The sequence below is a fragment of the Sceloporus occidentalis genome, unplaced genomic scaffold (assembly GCF_023333645.1).
Source record: "Sceloporus occidentalis isolate IW3139 unplaced genomic scaffold, rSceOcc1.0.p SCAF_4, whole genome shotgun sequence".
Lineage (NCBI taxonomy): Eukaryota > Metazoa > Chordata > Lepidosauria > Squamata > Phrynosomatidae > Sceloporus > Sceloporus occidentalis.
This window is the reverse complement of record NW_028316984.1, coordinates 199,797,664-199,819,447: the sequence shown is the minus strand read 5'-3', so window position 1 is coordinate 199,819,447 and position 21,784 is coordinate 199,797,664. Positions and strand designations below refer to the sequence as shown.

The 21,784-nt window shown below is 42.2% G+C and overlaps 1 protein-coding gene across 1 annotated transcript in view; it reads left to right on the top strand.

Annotated features, from left to right (window-relative positions):
- Positions 1 to 21,784, top strand: part of NID2 (nidogen 2) — an 86,318-nt gene that overhangs the window by 45,036 nt on the left and 19,498 nt on the right. The window contains exons 5-13 of the mRNA XM_089522885.1: positions 1,323 to 1,472; positions 2,672 to 2,917; positions 4,045 to 4,245; positions 5,094 to 5,327; positions 8,954 to 9,097; positions 10,076 to 10,204; positions 12,855 to 12,998; positions 14,642 to 14,761; positions 19,657 to 19,890. Of these exons, the coding sequence (XP_089379011.1) occupies positions 1,323 to 1,472; positions 2,672 to 2,917; positions 4,045 to 4,245; positions 5,094 to 5,327; positions 8,954 to 9,097; positions 10,076 to 10,204; positions 12,855 to 12,998; positions 14,642 to 14,761; positions 19,657 to 19,890 (1,602 nt within the window). The remainder of the gene's footprint in view (positions 1 to 1,322; positions 1,473 to 2,671; positions 2,918 to 4,044; positions 4,246 to 5,093; positions 5,328 to 8,953; positions 9,098 to 10,075; positions 10,205 to 12,854; positions 12,999 to 14,641; positions 14,762 to 19,656; positions 19,891 to 21,784) is intronic.

The following is a 21,784-nucleotide window of genomic DNA, read 5'->3' as shown; positions in this document are numbered from 1 at the left end:
CCATGCTAGTGATTGTGAGGATGCACAACAGAGCATGGCTCAAGATGTCCCATTGCACTGGAGCCCCCATTGCACAATGGGACATCTTGAGCCTTGCCCTGTTGTGCATCCTCACAATTCACTAGCATGGCAGTGTTACTATGTCAGCCATGTAGCTCTGTCATTGTAAAGTTGCATATCAGGAGATATTGTGTATTGGTCTGTTGTGCAGTGGCTCTGTTTGTTGGCTCTGTTTGCGCAATGGCTCTGTTCACACAATATACTGGTTTCATTTGCACAATGGTCCGGCATTGGAGCTACATCTCTCCTTACTTCCTGAGAATACAGGCATTGTGTAACATACTTCATCTTTCCGTGGTTATGCCTAACAGGATTCCAACAATGATGATGATGATTTTTACTCGTACTGTTGTTATTATACTACAATCTGGCTTTCATATCCATGTGCTCAGTAACCACAGTTTCACTTGTCTGTATTTGGAAAACAAAGGTCTCTGTATGCATCTGGAGGTCCTCCAGCACAACTCCATGGTCAATTTCGAGCAGGAAAGTGGAAACAATAGATAACAGCAAATGGTAGAAGTTGACCATAGAGTTTTGCTGGAAGACCTCCCGATGCCTACAGAGACCACTTCTCTAGGCTTCTGGAGGTTCTCCAGGACTACTCTATGGTCAACTCTTGCTGTTTGTGGTTAACTGTGGTTTCCGCTTATATGCAGTAACTATCAGAGGAACAGATCCTCTGGATACATGGGTTGGACTGTATTTGCATCCTATCAAAAAAATAAAAATAAAAAATAAAACGTTAGGGGAGAGAAAATATATCTGTATTGAGAGAGGCTGATTTTTTTTTTGTCCTGGATAAGTTGTTCTAGGTCAGTGCTTAGTTTTATGCTCTAAGAATGTCTCTAAACTGTACAGTTATAGCCACTTGATACTACCATATGGAGTCTTGGAATGTGTAGTTTGGGGTGTACCACCATAAGGACTCTTGGGATGTGTAGTTTGGGGATACCACCATATCATCTCTTGGGATTTGTAGTTTGGAGTGTACCACCATATGAACTCTTAAGATTTGCAGTTTGGAGAGTACTGCCATATAGATTTGAGGGATTGGTAGTTTTGGAGAGTACCACCATTTAGACTTGTGGGATTGGTAGTTTTGGGGAGTACCACCATATGTATTCTTGCGTTTTGTACTCTGTGTACCACCATATAAAGTCTTGGGATTTGTAATTTGTGGAGGTGTTTGGGATGGGGGGAGGCCACATAGGGATGTAATGAAACTTTTTTGATGTACTGCTATTGTGCTTTCCACTCAGGGTTCACTTACAGTGCTGCCAATGTCGAAACCTGTGAGACTCACCATAGCCAGTGCTCCCTACATGCTTTTTGCACAGATTACAGCACTGGTTTCTGCTGCCACTGCCAGTCCAAGTTCTATGGGAACGGCCAGCACTGCTTACCAGAAGGTAGGTCCAATCTTTCCATGGTGGTGGGGTGGGCAGAGAGGAGTGATGCATCTGCTTTGTGTAAAGCAATTTATTTGTTTGTTAAACTACTTTTATCTGACCCTTTTTACCATGAGATATCAGGGTGGCAACCAGACAAAACAATACAGTCGGTCCTCCATATCCATGGATTCCTTATGCACTGATTCAACCATCCACAGCTTTAAAAATATTCAAAATTATCTGTACTGGCTATTTTGTTTAATTTTGCTTTGTGTGTGTGTGTTTGTGTGGTTTCCTTATATTTTAATATTGTATTTTAGTATTGGAGTAGTTATAAATTCTCTATTCTGTAACTGTTTGTAAAGTGCCATGTACATGGATGTTGCTATATAAATGAAAGATAATAATAATAATAATAATAATAATAATAATAATCCCAATTGCCATTTTAAAACAGACCACAGAGGAAACTGGAAGTATTTGGGGCTAGCATAAGGTTCTGCAATGCTTGTGAGGTGAGGGCATTTTTATGTGATTTCACACAATTGGGGAGCATTTTGTGTGATTCTGGGGCAAAAATTGCCCCCCAAATCATGCCATTTAAGGACTTTGGGGGACCATTGGCTTCAGAGACCACAAAAATGAGGTCCTGGAGCTACATGGAGCCTGTGGGCTTCACTTTGCCCACCCTGGTCTAAATCCATCCCTACCCATTTTCATCTCCACCAAGAGCAGGTCTTTTTGTAAAGCTAATGGGTCTTGCCTACATGAGACCAAACCACCCCAAAATACTTGGATTACAACAGGGATTGCTCATAGCACCACATAGTTTCTGTGAAATTCCATTTCCCTTCTGGCTGTTGTGGGGATTGCGGATAAACTCTGATTGAACAAGAGTGTGAAGGATGGGTGGGTTAGGGACAGACAATTTTATAGTCTCTACCCATCGGAAAATCCCAGGGCTTTGACCGTGTGAGTGGTAGATCCACGACTGATGTGCTTTGTTCCGATGCTCACCACAGTTGTGCTCCATTTAGGTGCACAAGAGAGACTTATCTGTTAGCTTTTTCAACCTTGTTGGGGATTTGAAATGTATCGGTGTACATAAAACCGTGTCTTTGTACAAAAGGATCCAGTCACCCATGGTTTGTGAAATCACTTGACAACTGGCATTGCTGTAATAGACCTCAGTTAAGTGATGGATCTTGCCATTTCAGGCGCTGTTCACCGTCTCAACGGCAAAGTCAGCGGAGACCTGCTGGTGGGACAGACACCTGTGCACTTTGGGGATGTTGACTTGCACGCCTACATTGTTGGCAATGATGGGCGAGCATACACAGCCATCAGCCACATCCCTCAGCCAGCTGCTCGGTCCCTGATCCCACTTTCTCCTATCGGGGGTTTCTTTGGTTGGCTTTTTGCTCTGGAGATACCCGGCTATGAAAACGGCTTCAGTATCGCTGGTGAGTATTGTATGGGTATAGTTTCCACACGCACAGATGCACATTCTCACAGTATGTTACTTTGCTCAAGAAACATTGAATTCTGATATGGAGTCAGCATGGCATAGTGATTTGAGAATTGGACTACGTCTCTGGAAATCAGGGTTCGATTCCCAACTCAGCCATAAAACCCAGTGGGTGAGTTTAGGCAAGTCACACTCTCTCAGCTTCAGAGGCAAACCTTCTTTGAACAAATCTTGCCAAGAAAACCCCATGATAGTGTTGCTTTAGGGTAAATTGGAAATGATTTGAAGGCACACAACAACAACAACAACAACAACAACAACAACAACATGGATATAATGGCCCAAATCATCTGGCTCTCCCCGCCATCCCATTGTTTCAAAGGCATACACTGAAACAATTATTGAATGCTTATTGAACACATAGGGCAACTCAACACATTTACTCTGGTTGGGACCAATAGTAGGATTAAGGCCACTGTAAATAAATCTGCATGGATGGTTTTACTCATTTCTTTGCAGAGGATTACTGGCAGTAGCAGGCAAAACCTGAGTGCCAGTGTGATGTAGAGCTTTGAGCACTGGCCTGAGACTCTGAAGATCAGGGTTCAGTTCCCTGCTTAGCCATGGAAACCCATTGGGTGAGTCACACACTCTCAGCCCTAGAAAACACTGTGATGGGCTCATCTTAAGGTCACCAGAAGTCAGAAATGACAACATGAGATATCAAAGACTAAACATGAGATTCATTAACGTTTCATATACACCTTGTACACATATCTGGAAAGTATTTTTAGACATAATATTTTAAATAATTTTGTGCATGAAACTAAGCTTTTGTATATATCAGAAAGTAAAGGATTCACTATCTCAGCCACCCACATGCACAATTCTGGAGTATTTCGGATTTAAGAATTACAGATAAGTAAGGCTCAACCTGTAGTTGACTTTGTATAGAGTAGAGGTGGATGACTCAGGGATTGGGGGCAATACCAGCCCTTGCTGGGACTTGGAGGCTTGCTATTTTGGTACCCATTGACTATATCCCTCTAAAGGTAAAATGTCTTGAGCAAGGATTAATATATGTGGGATTTCTCCCCTCCTTTCCCTTCCCCTCTGAAATAGGTGCTAAATTCGTTCACAGTCTTGAAGCCACTTTCTATCCAGGAGAGGAAACTGTTTTTGTCAAGCAAATTGCTGATGGGCTTGATGCAGAAAATTACCTCAGTGTTCAGACTGAAATTCGAGGGCAGGTGCCTTATATTCCCGAGGATTTTACTGTCGACATTGCACCTTACAAGGAGATCTACCAGTACATGGATTCAGGTACTATGGCTGAATTGCTTCTGATTTTATTTCTTATGTCTGATATGTGATCATTTGTCTGCTGGAATCATTCTGATTTTGTAGTACAGTCCGTCAAATTCTCCTTCTCTCACTTCACAAGTAATTTATTAGCCCGGAATAGAATTGATGTATGCTGCACTCCAAATTTCTGGAATCATAAGAGACATGGAGAACAGATAAGGAAAGGTTCAGGGAGCTGGGCTTGTTTAGCTTGGTAAAGAAAAGGTTGTGGAGTGACATGATCACACTCTTTAAATACCTCCAGGGGTGCCACAGAGAGAAGAGGGAAAGCCTGTTCTCTGCTGCCCCAGAGGGTAGGACCAGGTCCAATGGTTTGAGGTTTGAGGGTAGATTTTGAACATTAAAAGGAACGTTTTGAGAATGGAACCAATGGGGCCAATTGCCTGGAGAGGTCTTCTTCTCTGGACATTTTCCAAAAGAGGTTGGACAATTACCTGCTAGGGATGCTTTACTTGGAGATCCTGCAATGAACAATGGGTTGGACTGGATGACCCATGAGACCCCTTCCAACTCTATGATTCTAAAATCTGGGGCAGATTCATTGTCCCATTTGCATGGAAGTCCTTAGCTATTTTCCAACCTAAAAAGATGAATACTGTAGTCTATCTTGAACTCCCAGAAAAAGAGGTGAAAAGAAATCAGAACAAAAAGGCAGGTTTTATGGATGCAAAAGGTACCATCTGCATCATTATCGTTGTTGTTATACTTCAGACTTTTTGCTGGGAAACAACAGTGACAGATGCCTGTCTTTAGAGAATCTAATAGCTTTTCTAACCTTGATGCTTGCTTCCCCCCCCCCCCCACAGTTGTGACTTCTACATCTTACCGTGAATATTCCCTACTTGCTTTTGGAAGCATCAACCAAACCTTGTCCTACCGGCTGCGTCAGAATCTAACCTACCATGAATGCCCCCACGCACGGCACCGCAGGGTGACTCCCACCACTCAGCAGCTCACGGTGGACCGGATTTTTGCTTTGTATAATGAGGAAGAGCAGGCACTCCGTTATGCCGTCACCAACCAGATTGGGCCCCTCAGAGGTGAGTTTTCGCCTGGTTCTCACGGGGTTCATGTCCCAACTTACAATTTGACTTTTCTCAAAGGCTTTCCTCATTTTACCAGTATCTCATAATTTTCATTATTACAGATGGAAATCAGTGAGTGTTTCACATATACGTACATTCACCTACAGAAGCCATTGGACATTTTTGTCCAGATGCATAAGGTCCTAATTCAGTTCGGGTTTGGAAAGTAGTGTGGTTCATGCAGTATCTTTGTGCATGGATGTACATCTGCATTTGGTTAACAGTTGCTAACAGAACTCACTTTCCCTTCAGTGAGTTCAAGGTTACTGTATGTCTATGCTTCTTTCCTCCACCCCTTTCTCTCACCTCACTTTAAACCCACAACATTCCCATGAGATAGGCTGGGCTGAAAAAAGGAGTGACCAAATATCATAGTGTGAGTGTCATGGACTGCATCTGTACTACAGAATTAATGCACTTTGACACTGCTTTAACTGCTGTGGCTCAATGTTACAGAATCCTCTGTGCAGGGTTGCATACAACTGTTGCAGTGCAATTTCTGGCATGCTCTGAGGGTTGGAGGACTCCTTGCTGTCATCTGTACTGCTCCAAAAATTTAGTTGAGAATTTGGTTAGAGAACATTCCCATTCAGCTAAAGTGCTGGCATCCTGACAGTGATATTTGTAGGTGTAACTCCAGCCTGTGTCTGCTTGCAAGTCTGGTTTGGGGTCATTGCAGAAGTTAGAATTCTTTACTAATTACATGCAATTACCAAACTCCTTCCCCCAACCCAGGCTGCTGCCACACTGCAGAATTAATGCAGTTTGATCCTGCTTTAACTGCCATGGCTCCATCCTATGGAATACTGGGATTTGTAATTTGTTATGGCATCAGAACTCTCTGACAAAGCAGGCTAATAGTTTTTTGTGGGGTTTTCAGGCTATGTGGCCAAGTTCTAGAAGAGTTTATTCTTAGGATGAAGTCTGATGCCACTTCAAGTGCTGCAGCTCTGTCGTATGGAATCCTGGGATCTGTAGTTTCACAAGGTCTTTTGCCTTCTCTTTCAAGCAGTGTTGGTGCCTCCAAAACTACACATTCCAAGATTCCATAGGATGAGTCTGTGGCAGTTAAAGAGGTGCCAAATTGCATTATTTCTATAGTGTAAGTTGCATCTTCACATTTCCTAAAGTCAGAGTTTTTCTGGAAGCAATTGAATTGTATCAATATAGTTCCAGAGTAGAAATTGTGACAGGTTCAGGGACCATACAGCCTGCCAACAATGCCAAAAAATGAAAATAAAAAAATAATAAAACTTCTCTGTTTTTTTTAAAATAGTATCCCTTAAAAAACAACAGTGCAGGGTGGCTTTAAAAGTTAGATAACAGTTTCTGGTGGCATCCAGAAAAAGCTGTTCATCTTTCTTTCTTTCTTTCTTTCTTTCTTTCTTTCTTTCTTTCTTTCTTTCACCAGAAAATAAATGATGTTTGGAGAGGTCAAGGGCCACAAAAATAGGTCTAGGGCCCACATGGTGCCGCACTTTGCCCACCGCACCCTTAGCACCGGCTCCATCCCCCAAACCCACATTTTCCATGACTTTTCAGCAATGGAAAAGGTTGCAGGAGTGATCTTTTGATGGGAAATAAAACCATAAATCTGCTGCTTTCATAGGCTCATAACAGTTGACTTTGCCACCTCCATCTCCACCTCTGAGGTCTGCAAAAAAGAGTGACCTGAGCAGATCTCTTTGTGGTGCAGCAGTCTAGGAGATTTAGCAAAATTTCCTCCCTGATTACAATAATGTGATTTCAACATGTCTGTGGAGGAGGGCTCACTTAAAGAGCCAGGGTGGTCTGCTCTAGTTGTGGTTTGCCAGCCACAAAAGATGCAATTAATTGTTTACCCTCCCCTTAACTGAACAAATGAGTTCCAGACCTCTGAGTAAGAATCCAAAAAGTTTACACTTGTCTGTATATATATGTGTGTATGTTTAAAGCCAAAGAAGGATAGAACTGTTTGGACAATTGCAGAGACCATGGCGAGAGCATAGAGGTATCCAAACTCCATAGTGCCGTCATACGTTTATAAGACCCACCCCCTCCCCCCCCCAAAAAAAAGAAATAGAAAAATTGTCTGCAAAAGTTTCAAGATGTTCCGATCACTGTTTGTTTGTGGTGTTTTTGTTAGTTTGAGAACATCTTGGCTGATACAGTCATCTGAAGATCTCCAAAGCGCATATATATATATATATATATATATATATATATATGGTTTTTGGTCCACACATTATGGACCTGGATTTTTCCTTCTTCTTCTCATGTTCGTCTTGATATTTTTGTTTTTTGTATTGTGCAAGATCAACTTGGCCAACTTGGCCACTGTGGGACTGAGACATAAGCAATTTGCAAAATCTCTGCCAGGAGCTGTAACAATAATTTTGTTACAGGGTAAGAATTACACTGTCAAACAGCTCTTACCATCAGGAAGTTCTTCCTAATGTTGAAGTGAATTCTCTTTTCCTGTAGTTTGATTTTGGTAGAATATCTTTTCTTGTAGTTTGATGCAATGTAACTTTATGCTCATAGAGGTACATGATGGTTGTTGCCATGCTGCTTTGTCAATAAACTGCAGCATTGTAGGCTTGAATACTCAGTGCAATCACAGACATAGGCCACAATCCTGCATTGTGTTCTTGAAACATATATATCTGCTGGCATAAGTTATTTTATGCAAACCATGTACTGAGTCCTGAAGTAACATAACATAGATGGATCAGTGGTTAATGAACATGGCCCATAATTCATTGTACAATTGCAATATGAAATATGCAATTCATACACATAATGCACATTCACATGCTCTTCTGTGTACAGTACTTTAATAAGCTCCATGCATGCAAGGAGTCTGCATGCACAATTCAGCTTATGGAGCCGCTTCTTGGATACAACTATTGTGCATTGTAAAAAAAAATAATCATGTGTAGCACATTTCATGTATAGTAGGATAATGCGCTTAGCAATACTGTGGTGGTGACCATGTGGTCTGGAAAATTCTGGGAATTGTACATTAGGCCCCTTAGTATCCACCATGGTTTGGTTCCAGGATCCCATGTAGATACCAAAATCCATGGATGCTCAAGTCTCAATATATACGTATAATGGCATACTGTGGTATAGTGTTTTGAGCATTGGACTATGACTTTGGGAGACCAAGGTTCGAAACCGCACTTGAGCATAAAAACCCACTGACCTTGGGCAAGTCACACTCTCTCAGCTTCAGAGGTTGGCAAAGGCAAACCCTCTCTGAAGAAACCTTCCAAGAAAACCCTATGATAGGTTCACCTTAGGTTTGCCGTAAGTAAAAAAATGACTTAGAGGCACACAACAACAATAACAACAATGAAGTGCCTTATATAAAATGGCAAACATCAAAGTTTGTTCTCTAGAATTCTCACCCCCAAATATTTTCAAGCTGCAGTTGGTTGAATCCTTGCAGAACATGTGGATACGGAAGGCCGACTATAGTCCTCTTAGATCTTTTCCAAGCTCTGAATGTGATAAGGAACCAAGACACACATCTCCTGAATCTCCAAGCCTTTATGGCATCTATTTTTGTAACCACTTCCCTTCTTTTGCTGGTTTAGATGATTCTGATTTGGTTGCTCTGAACCCATGCTACGATGGCACGCACACATGTGACACGACGGCACGGTGTCAGCCAGGCTCCGGTTTGGATTACAGCTGTGAGTGCACTGCCGGCTACTGGGGTGATGGGAACGAATGCACAGGTGAGCAAGAATCCTGTCTAGGTTGTTTCTGTTTTGTCCCAGAGTACCAAAGAAGGTTTGTTCCACTGTTCCTTCCTCACCTTATTGTAGCATTCCATTTTTCAGTCCTTGTTGGCTAAGGATCAGAGTTTAGAAAAATTACTTTTTAAAAATCCCTGACTTTCCTCTTCTCTCACAATATTTGTGCTATTGCTCACATTTTTACCTTAGTTGAATTCTATATTATTTCCCTCATTAATTAGAAATGTTAATGAACATCTCTCTCTTTCTCTGTGTGTATCTCTCTCTTCCGTCCTGTTCTTGCACACATGTGCGCGCGCGCGCGCGCGCGCGCGCGCACACACACACACACACACACACAGTCTTCACGGTAGAATTCAAAGACATAGTGGTGTCATCTGGAAAGTCAGTATGCAAAAGGATCTTGCAGCACTTTTGAGACTAACTGAAAGATAGAAGTTGGTTGCATGCATCTGAGAAAGTAGAATAAAGTCTATGAAAGCTCATGCTACCAATTTCTATCTTTCAGTTAGTCTCAAAGGTGCTGCATGACCCCATTGCATACTCTCTCAATTGAAGAATGGATGGGCCCAAGATTGCAGCTGTTGAACTTGCCATATTTGTATCAAGAACTGGGTAATTTAAAGGGGAAGGCAGATGGAAATTTCTGCCCCTGCAGCGAGTGTTATTCAAAGTTGAACTTGTGCTCTCTCAACACTTTTAAGAGGTTAAGCTTCGGAAATCTGAAAACATCTGGAACCATTTGGTGCTGGTTGTGTTTTTATAGCTGCAAGGGGGCTGAACAGCCTGCCCAGAATAAGCCAAGATAATATTGCGGGGTGGGAGGGAGGTGAACCAGGGAATCAACGGTTGTCCAGATCCTCATGTAACATGTCCTGGAACTCCTTTGAATATTAATGGAAACAGCTGTCAGATGCATTTATTTCTACCATTCATCTTGCTGTCCCCTCTCCTCAGATGTCAATGAATGTGCCGAGGGCCTCAGCCGATGCAGCCCAGAATCAGTCTGTGTCAACACTTTGGGCAGTTACAGATGTGAGTGCCCCCATGGATATGAACTCGCAGCAGACCGGGCCACTTGTGTAGGTAAGATGCTAGTCCCATTTGAGGATGCCCAGCCTACTGACCAATGCACAAATTCAAAACATGTGTAGTTTACAGCAGAGTTGTAGCAGCAAACTGAGAAAAGGAAGATGATGAGAGAAAAGCTGCTGGATGACATAGGATGTTGTGGTGTATGACATTGTCCGCTTAACTGATGCTGGTCCAAGCCCTGAGAACTAGGGATGATCCGTTGTGATGACACAATGGGCAGGCTCTGCTGATATTACAATGGCCAAGGGGCCATGGTGGATGATAGCTGGCAGTTTGTCAAGCAGTTATGAATATGTAAGCAAGGCATTCACATTCATAACTGTTTGGTATTCATGTTTCCAATCATGATGTGCCACAATTGTAAATTTGTTGTTGTTGCTGTTGCTGTTGTTGTTGTTGTTGTTGGCCTTCAAGTCATTTCCCACTTAGGGTGACCCTAATGTTCAAATCACTACACCACACTGGTTCTTGAATGCCCCCGCCTCAAAATCTACCATAACAGCTAGCAGCTACACTGGGTGATGGAGATCTGTCCTCCCGGCCTTTGGGGTAAAATGATGATATTTCCAGCCCCCTCCATCATTGAACTTCAGTGTGATGAGGAGTTGAGACAGGAGTCTTGCTTCTGATTGTTGCACTGCAACTCAATTGTGGAGGAAGAGGTTTGCCCTTGTCTTTGAGGCTTAGAGAGGGTGACTTGTCCAAGGTCTCCCAATTGGTTTTCAGGCTGTGTGGGGATTCGAACCCTGGTCTCCCAGTGTCCTAGTCCAGCATTCAGACCGCAACAACATTCTGGCTCTCTTGGCCTTGGCATACATAGCCTTGATGCTCCCTAACTTGCTTATTAGTCTCCATACAAACTACAAGGTAAAGAAAAGAAAAGAGATAATTTGGGAATCAGCCTTAGCAAGAGTAAACAATTCCACAATCTCTGGTGCTTCTCTTCCCCCCAGATTTTGGCTGATATTGGTGGGAAACTCACTGGTTTCTTTGAAATTACATCAAGGCTTGGCATTGGGTTTTTTTCCAGCATGTTATTCATTAACTCTCCCTTTGCAGTTGCATTGACAGATTCTGGGAACTAAAATGGGTTGGGGGAGATAGTAGTAACCAGCAGGAAAAGAACAAAACTTAGAGGGCTGGTAGGGGAGCCTAGGTGAGCTGATAAATTAGTGGGATTTCATTGGATATTCTAGACTTAAGGGCTAGAAACTTTCCTTGAAAAATAAAATAAGTACTGAAATGCTAATTCGCTGTTGCTTTTATGGTATTGCAGATTGTGTGCATTCACCCCGATCCCTATGTGACATCCTTAATTTAAGTCCCCTGTATTGTTGTAAAGTTCCACAGATGAATTATCTTTGAGAAACCTTCTCTTCCACTTATACTTAGGAACTTACGTTGTCCAAAAATATTCCAGCCTACTATTTGAGGTGGGGTGTCTGGGAAGACTGACTTGTGCAAATACGGCAGGTATGGAGGTCTGTCTTCATGCCTGTGGGATAGAAGTGGGTTGCATGGCCCAGAACACAGCCTAAAATTAGCTCCAAATGAACACTTTCATAGATTTTCTTGGTTTTTCTTTTCTTTTCAGAGGAGAAGGTAAGCTAGAACTCCTGGAGATTGTGGAGACCTGGAAATACACATAGTTCTAGCACAAAAGATAGGCCTACAGACCTGTGCATACTCCTCCAAAGCCCCCCAAACCAACTCACTCCAATTTTGTCACCCAAAGCTCCACTATAAAGTTGACCGCCACAGTCTTCAGGAGTTGTGGCCAGACTTTGCTCTCTCTTCAACTTGTTTTATCTTTCCTAGCCTAATCAGCTGAGATATTTGGTCCAGTGAGGTAGAAGATGCTTCTAGTACTCTGTTTAAATAAGTTGCTGGAGACCAGGGTTCAAAACCACTGAGCAAGTCACATACCCATTCTCAGAGGATAGTAATGGCAAACCTCTTCTGAAGAATCTTCCCAAGCAAACCTCACAATAAATTTGCTTTAGGGTTGTCATAAATCGGGAATGATTTGCAGCACACAACAACAAGACACCAAATAAACTTTTTACCAAAAAAAAAGGCCAGAAGTGTGAAAAAATCCTTCAAATATCCATAAGAACTCTTGCAATCTCACCCAGGAGTTTATCACACAGGATGGATCCCGTGCAGAAATGGGTTTTAAAAATCCAGGAAAACCTGGCAAAAGTAGGTTGATTTTCAGACACGTCCGTGGCATTGAGCATTAACGCAAAAATAACCCAGATGGAAAGCCGACAAAGCCTGTTCCTTTTTATTTTCTGTGTTTTCTGAAAGGAAAAAGGAGTGTGTTTTGTTAACTTTCCATCCGGGTTATTTTCACATTGATACATAATGCCACCGACGTCGTGTGAAAAAGATCCCACTTTTGCAGGATTTTTCTACTTTATTTATGCGTTAATACATGATGTGTGAAAACGATCCCACAAAAGCAGGATTTTCCTGTTTTAAATCCCATTTCTACACAGGAAAACCCAGTGTGATAAACTCCCCAGTTTGGAGAAATGTTTTGATTTCTAGCATGTGAGGATGAAATAAGAAAAGCTTGACAGCCCTCTGCAACAACTGATTTCCCTTCTCCTTCCCTCCCTCTATTGGCCTTCTCCAGTGGTGGCCCCACCATCCAACCCTTGTGAAGACGGCACTCATACCTGCGCCTCCGCAGACCGAGCAGAATGTGTGCACCATGGGGGTGCCTCGTTCAGCTGTGTGTGCCTTACGGGTTTTGCTGGCAATGGACACAACTGCACAGGTAAGCAGAAGAGGAGGTCATTGTTCAATTGTTTAGTCTTGTCCTTCCACAGTGATGCCATGGAGTGATGCCATACAATCTATCCTGTGTACTAAGATCCTCTGAGAAATGTTTGCTCCAGCCAGCCAGGACCTTTCCATCTACTGCCCCCAGTCCATGGAATGACCTGCCAGAGGATAGACAACAGCTGAAAATGCTGACAGCATTTAAAACAACATTAAAGACCCATTTCTTTTGGCAGGCCTACCGAGTCAACTTTACATCATGACTTTTTAATTTGTATATTTTAAAGAATGTATTTATATGAGTGTGTTTTAATGGTTTAAAGGAATAGTGGTGACAGTACTGGATTGGGATGTGGAAGATCTGAGGGTGCATCTACACTGTTGATAAACCGCTCTGATAGCCTTTTGGCTGAAGAGCGGGGTGTAAGTATTATTATTATTATTATTATTATTATTATCTGCTGGGTTCGATTCCAGGACCCCCTGTGAATACCAAAATCTATGGATGCTGACATCCCATTAAATAATGTGGGATAGTAAAATGGCATCCCTTTTATAAAACAGCAAAATCAAGGTTTGTTTTTTTGGAATTTATATATTTTTGTGAATATTTTTCAAGCCGTGGATGGTTGAATCCATGGATAAAGAAGAGAGGGCCGACTTTAATGCAGTTTGACACCACTTGCTGTAGGTCCATCCTACAGAATCCTGGGCATTGTAATTTTACAAGGTCTTTAGCTTTCTTTGCCAGAGTGTGCTAGTGCCTCACCAAACTACAGATCCCAGGATTCTGTAGGATAGAGCCATAGCTGTTAAAGTGGTGCCAAACTGCATTATTTCTACAATGTAGATGCACCCTAAGTTCTAATATCCTTGGAGCCATGAAACTCACAGAGGTGCAGTCACTCTCTCTCTCCCTTATTGAACATGGTTGTTCCAAAGATAAAATTGACGGGGTCATTCTGGCTATTTCAAAGGAGATGGGTAGGATTGGAAAGAGAAGAGTTTAGTGAGAGATGTAAAGTTTATGATGACAGTGTTTTCCAGGCTTTCAAATAGTGGACATATTTTTGGGGAGCGGTAAGTTTCTCAGAGTCAGCGGGAGATACATTACCATCATTCTGACCTGACTTTAAGCATCATGTAGTGTCATATTAAAGGCAACCTAGAGTGAGAAACAGCTATTGTCTTCATTAATACTTGAAATTTGCAGCAAAAGAGGTAAATGGAATATCCTTTGAGCCAGTGGTTGGAAAGTGACTTTTTAAAAACTAATAAATTTCTTTAGAATATTTTAAAAATAATTCATTGACATTACTCCTTGCTGTGTCTTATAGAGAACTTGGTGAGTTTTTCTGCATCTTTCATCATTGCATTGCTATTACTTCCCTTACTCATGAATGTATCTGCATTACTCATTACTTTTTGTTGTTTTTGTTCTTTAGCAAGGATAATAGAATGACACAAAACTTTTCATTTGGGAAGGATAATGGCAAAAACTTGAAACATTCAGGACAAAATAACCATATTTTGCTATTTCAAAATCCCTATTTATTTATTTTTTGGTCCCCTTGGGCCATTTTTGCATCAAAACTGTGCTTTCTCTGATGCTCTTGGGGATTTCTTACTTCTTTGTAGATGTGGATGAATGCGCGGAAGGGAGATGTCACCAAGCTGCCACCTGCCACAATTCCCATGGCTCCTTCTCTTGTCGCTGTCAGGCTGGCTATGAAGGTGATGGTTTCCACTGCTCACCAGGTATGGGAATATTCAAAGGTTGGGCTACTTCACTTTATCAGAGTTGAAGCTTGGAAAAGTTACCCCTTTAAACAACAATCTTTCCCTGATGTAATAATAATAATAATAATAATAATAATAATAATAATTTGTTTTATTTATATACCACTATTCCAAAGATCATAGCGGTGAACAGCAAGTAAGCTAATTAGAAAGTAAGCTAATTTGCCACCAACAGTCTGGGTACTCATTTTAGCTCCCTCCTCGGAAGCATGCAAGCCTGAGTCGAGCTTGGGCCCTTTTGCTGGTCTTGAACTCACAACCTTGTGGTTTTGAGTGAATGGCTGCAGTACAGGCATTTAACCACTGCGCTACCAGGGCTCAACGTATTGATATTCATGATTTTAACATTATTACTGTATGTTTTTAACTATGCTTTTGGATTTAATTTGTTTTAATGTGTATTTTTAATATGTGAATTGTGGTACTGTTTTTACTGACTGTTTTTACTGACACTTGTACACCGCTTTGATCTTGGGGAAAGCAGTTAATAAATAAACAATTTATTATAATTTATTATTAACTCTCAGAATCTTTCAAGGAGTCCTCCCTCCATCCTATATCATAGAGTTGCTATATTGAGAGAGACCATTGTGATCATGGCTTGCCAGTATTGTCATAGCAGTTAGTGCTTCTTCAGTAAGACATTGTTGGGGAATAGCAATAGCAACAGCATTTACATTTCTGTACCCCTTCATAGTGAACTCAGCACTCTCTAAGCAGTTTACAGTCTGTAAGCCAATAGCTCCCAACAAACTGGGTACTCATTTTACCAACCTACAAAAGATGGAAAGCTGAGTCAACCCTGGAGCTGTGGGATCAAACTCACAATGTTGTGGCTGCAGTACCGGCAGGTAACCACTGCGTCACCAGGTCTCCTAGGGAGATAGTGGTTTATTTCACAGAATACTTTGTCAGTCAAAGGCTTTGCTATAATCTACAAAGCACATGCTGATTTTCTTTTTGAATTCCTTGGTGCACTCCATTAGCCATCCTTACATATACCACCCTTAAAACAGATTAATTGGGTCTGGAGCCCTCCAGAGAGATGCTGGGTGGCTGCTTACAATGCATCTTGTTGTGCCACCCATCTTTGTGGGCAGTGGCATGGATTGCTCCCTATGGGATTATCAGGGTGCCCAGCCATGCAATTAACATTGGGTGCCTAATTTTTGGCCTCAGAAGGAATCATAGAATCATAGAATCATAGGCCTGTTACAGACTGCCAAAATAAAGCTGCTTCGGGTCTCTTTGGAGGTATGCTATTTAAATGATGCATGGGTCCTAAGAGTCTGGAGATTGCGCCAAAGCCACACTCCATTCCTAAGCGCTGGAGTGCAGCTTTGGTGCAGCTTCCGGATTCTTAGGATGCATGCTTCATTTAAATAGCATACCTCCAAAGAGACCTGAAGCAGCTTTATTTTGGCAGTCTGTAACAGGCCATAGAGTTGGAAGAGATCGCAAGGGCCATCTAGTCCAACCCCCTGCCATGCAGGAACCCAAATCAAAGCATCCCCGACAGATGGCCATCTAGCCTCTGTTTAAAGACCTCCAAGGAAGAAGACTCCACTACACTCCGAGGGAGTTTGTTCCACTGTCGAACAGTCCTTACTCTCAGGAAGGTCCTCCTAATGTTGAGGTGGAATCTCTTTTCTTGTAGCTTGCATCCATTGCTCCAGGTCCTAGTCACTGGAGCAAGTGAAAACAAGTCAGCTCCCTCCTCAGTATGGCATCCCTTCAAGTATTTAAACAGGGCTATCATATCACCTCTTAACCTTCTCTTCTCCCGGCTAAACATCCCCAGCTCCTTAAGTCGTTCCTCATAGGATATGGTTTCTAGACCTTTCACCATTTTAGTCATCCTCCTTTGGACACATTCCAGTTTTTCAACATCCTTTTTGAATTGTGGCGCCCAGAACTGGACACAATATTCCAGGTGGGGCCTGACCAGAGCAGAATAGAGTGGCACTATTACTTCCCTTGATCTAGATATGATACTTTTACTAATGCAGCCTAAAATTGCATTGGCCTTTTTAGCTGCCGCATCACACTGTTCAGCTTGTGGTCTACTTGGACTCCCAGATCCCTTTCACATGTTGTCTCCTTAAGCCAGGTGTCCCCCATCCTATATCTGTGCATTTTATTTTCCCCCCCTAAGTGCAGTACATTGACCTCCACCAGCAGCGGGGGGCAGCATAGTGGTACATGAATGCGAACAGCTGCCCATTATTATTATTATTATTATTATTATTATTATTATTAATGTTTATTTTTATATTGCCTCTCTGTCAGGATCGAGGCGACTTACAATAAAAAATACAAAAGTAATCCCAATTATTCCCTCCTTCCCTTAAAACATCATAATAAGTAACAATTAAATATTAAAATAGATGAGATGCAGAACAAATAAAGTCTACTACTGTTGATAAGATTCCCATTCTTGATTACATTTCTTTTCTGTGTGGATTCTCTGATGCTTTGAAAGGTGTGACTTCTGAGGAAAACATTTCTCACACTGCTGGCATTTGTATGGGTTCTCTCCTGGGTGCATTCTGTGATGTTTTCCAAGGGCAGCCATCTCAGCAAAAGCTTTCCCACACTGCTGGCATCTGTATGGTTTCTCTCCTTGAAAAGAATTGCTCCAGAATGCCCAGGTAATGGGATGTTGAGGTAGTTTCAGGGGCCAGAATACTTTGGGCTGCTCTCACCTTAGCTGCAAAAGGTTTGTCTTACTACCTTCTTCTCTTCCTAATAATTTTCACAAATAAAAGTCACCAGCTCCAAACCAATGCACTCGGAAATGCTGTCACATTTTTCTCTCGGAGCAATCTGATTTAGCTCTTGGTACTCTATTCTGTTTCCTGATGCTTAAGACAAAGTTTCTATTTGGGCTGACATTTTTAGCTGGCTGGGAGCCTTCCACACAGAGTGACTTCTGCACCAAAATATGTCACTTGACTGGCTTTCGGCACAACACACTTTGACCAGTGTGGAGGACAGTGATTACTGTTAACGATTGATGTTGGCGTCAGTGATTGATGTTGGTGGAATGGTGATTCTGTACTAGGTTCTAGCCTGAATGTTAAAGGAAGTAGCCAAGATGGTGAAGCATAACCCTTTAAAACAAATTTAGCACTTTGGATAATTATTTTAAAGTTTGGATCAGATTCATTGTTCCACTGACAGGAAAACCAACCTCACAGTCACTGATGGGTGAGGTACTTGATGTGCTGCTCTATTTCAGACAGCAAAGTGTCCTGGGCTAGTCCATTAGCTGTGATGATGAGTTGGGAATTAGAAAGCACCTGGTTCAAATCTCATCTCTGTCATGACTTCACTAGGTGAACCTAATCTCTCTCTTAGCTATCCCAGCTCCATTATGAGAAACAATAACTGCCTACCTCATAAGGTTGATGTAAAAATTTCAGCTGGAGCGGAGCCTTCTGGAGCACTTTGACCTCTTGAAATAGGTATGAAAATGGGAAGATATATAGATTTATTTCTCTGACATTAGCTAGGTGTCTGAAAGCTAAGTGCAATTTAATTACTGGGCTCAGCTGGCAGCCTTCAGGACCCCTGGACAGCTCTTGAATTTTGAAATGAAGCTTATCTGGAGTGCCAGACTCTTGTAACACAGTGGAAGGGAGAGCGTGGCCCAGGGACTCCTATGTGGCCCCAGTCCCATCTTTTCTTCTACACTCTCAGTTTTTCTTGTGTGGCTTCTGTAAATACCTTGATGGCACCAGATCCTGCCTGATCTTGGAAGCTAAGCAGGATCAGGCCTGGTTAGTACTTGGATGACAAGGAATCTCTGGTGATACAGGCTAGATTTCAGAGGAGGGCATGGGAAACCTAAGAAATCCTAAGAAAACCCTATGCATTTTGTAGGGGTTGCCATAAGTCATGTTCCTGAAGTCCTCCATGAGTGACAGATTTATTTGAACTCTCCAACTTCCAGCCCCTCCTCAGAAATCACCCCTAAAGTGCCCCCAGGCCCTGGAAATGGTGACCAGAACTAATTTTGGGTTGTGCTTTCCAGCCAAAACCACAGTGCTGGCGTTTACACTGGGTGCATCGGAGCAGAATTTGTGTCCTGAAGGCAATGGCAAACTTCTGAACGAATTTTGCTAGGAAAACCACATGATAGGATCACCTTAGGGTCTCCATAAGTCAGAAACTACTTGAAGGCACACAACACACACACACACACCCTGAAAAAGTGGGCCCACGGAACAGCACCCCAGCTTCTTCTTGGGCCCGAGTTGATCTTCTGCCACACGTGAGGTCATTTTACATGTTGATATTGTTAACTATCCTCAAGTTGATCTCAACTGTAGCCACTCACTCAAAACCATAAGGTTGCGAGTTCAATACCAGCAAAAGGGCTCAAGCCCGACTCAGGCTTGCATCCTTCCGAGGAGGTCACTAAAGCTAATTGCCTCCAGATTGTTGGGGGCAATTAGCTTACAGCTGTAAACCTCTTAGACACTGTTAGTTCAGTATGAAGCGGTATATAAATGAAGTTGTTTGTTTGTTTGACTCATGGCGACCCTCTGGATGAGACATCTCCAAGACCCCTACTACTTTTCTTAGTTCTTGCAGATTCATACCTTAATGGATTCCATCCATCTACTATGTGGTCTTCCTCTTTTTCTCTTTCCCTCCACCCTTCCTAGAATTATGGTCTTTTCTAATGAGTCGTGCCTTCTCTTGACATGGCCAAAGTACGACAGCTTCAGTTTCGTCATCTTGGTTTTCAAGGCTTCCTTCATTTTATATGTGGCTGTTTTTTCTTTACTAATCTTGTTGTGAAACCTTGACCCAAACACTTCTCTTTCTCCTCTTCTGGCCTGCAGAGAGCGTGCCGCCAACAATGACCCGCTGCCAACATCAACGACTGTATGCAAGCCAGCAAAGGCCTTCCTTCACAGGGGGACCCCACGTACCTGAGTGTGATGACCAAGGGAACTACCGGCCACTGCAGTGCCATGGCAGCACTGGGATGTGCTGGTGTGTTGACAGAGATGGCAAGGAGATTCCTGGGACTCAGACGCCACCTGGCGCTCCTCCGCCGCCCTGCAGGGGTCCAGGTTAGTGGCTCCCTCTGAGTGCACCTTTTATGCTCTCACCACTAAAGAGGAAGGGGCAGGGTTGGCACCATCCTTGGAAGCTGAAATTGAAAAAAATATATTTTTTTTGTGATGGTGATTTTTACAAAAATTATCAATTGAATTTAAGGTCAGTTATCCATATCCACTGATTTATCCACAGATTAAAGCATCTATGGTCTGGAAATATTCCAAAAAGATTTAAGTTATACAGTGGTCTGTCCACATTAACTGGGGATAGGGGGTGAAGGATCCCCATGAATATGAAAGATCTGCAAATTAAAAAAACAAACACTTCTTTTTATCTGAGAGAATACCTCTCTAGGAATCTCCAGATCCTCCAGTGCAACTCTGTGGTCAACATCTGCCAGAAATTGAACATAGAATCATGCTGGAGGACCTACAATTGTCTAGAAAAATGTTTTAACTTCTAGGTTCTCCAGCACAAGTCTGTGGTCAACTTCTGGCAGAGTTGCATTGAAGGACCTAGAGATTCCTAGAGAGAACAAAACTGCAATTAATCAAATTTGCAAAAGTCAAAGCTGCAAATGTGGAGGGTCTGCTGTATAATCGATAAATGTATAATTTCCAAAAAGCAAACCTTGATTTTGCCACTTTATTTAAGAGACACCGTTTTACTGTGTCATTGTATTTAATGAGATTTGAGCATCCATGGATTTTGGTATCCATGGGGGGTTCTGGAACAAAACCTCAGTCGATACCAAGGGCCCATTGTTTATCCTACCTTCCTTTCAAAATGGGATTCAAGGCAGCTTACAATAATTTTAAGAAGATCAAGCTAAAACATTAGAACTAAAAAGAACTAAACAACAATATTATTTTAAAAACATGATTAAAAACCATTTAAAACTCTTAAAACCCCTTTAAAATGTAATTTTAATAAAAGATTTTTAAAATACAGCATAGCACTTTACACTCACACTACTGCGTTGTAACTAAAACTCAAAAGCCTGCCTGAATAAAAATGTCTTTGTCTGCCAGCGGAAAGAGAGCAGAGAGGGGATCAATGGGATCTCTAGTGGAAGGGAGTTCCACAGCCTAGGAGCAGCCACAGAGAAGGCTCTCTCTTGAGTCCTCACCAACCATGCCTGCAAAGATAGTGGGATGGAGTGAAAGCCCTCCTTTGCAGATCTTTAAGCTTGTACTGGTTTGCATAAGGAAATATAGTCTTTCAGATAGTTTGGACCATAGTCATGTAAGGCTTTAAAGGGCAAAACCAGCACTTCGAATGCTGCCGCTAAATGGACTGCTAGCCAATGCAGCTATTTCTCTCATTCTCTCTCTCTCTCTCTCTCTCTCTCTCTGTGTGTGTGTGTGTGTGTGTGTGTGTGTGTGTACACAACAAATCCCTGTACCCAGCCCTGGTCAACAGTCTGGCCAGATAATTTTGCACCCACTGAAGTTTCCATTTTCCAAAAGCAGCCCCATATACAGCGTGTTTCAAACAGGATGTAATCAAGGCATGTATTTTAAGAAGTACAGTTAGCCTTCCACATTCACTGGGTTTAGGGGTGCAAGACCTCCATGAAAGTGGAAAAGCCATAAATAAATAAAAAAAACCCACTGGAAAAACACCTTTCTAAGAATCTCTAGGTCCTCTAGTACACCTCTGTTGTCAACATCTACCAGACACTGGCTGTAGAATTTCACTGGAGGATGTACAAATGCCTAGAGAGGAGGACTGGAGTGCAGCTTTGGTGTGGCTTTTGGACTCTTAGGACTCATGCATCATTGAAATACCATACCTCCAAAGTGACTCGAAGCAGCTTTATTTTGGCCTGTCTGTAACAGGCCTATGGGTCCTCCAGAGCAACTTCAGGGGGATGTTGACCATAGAGTCACACTGAAAGACTTA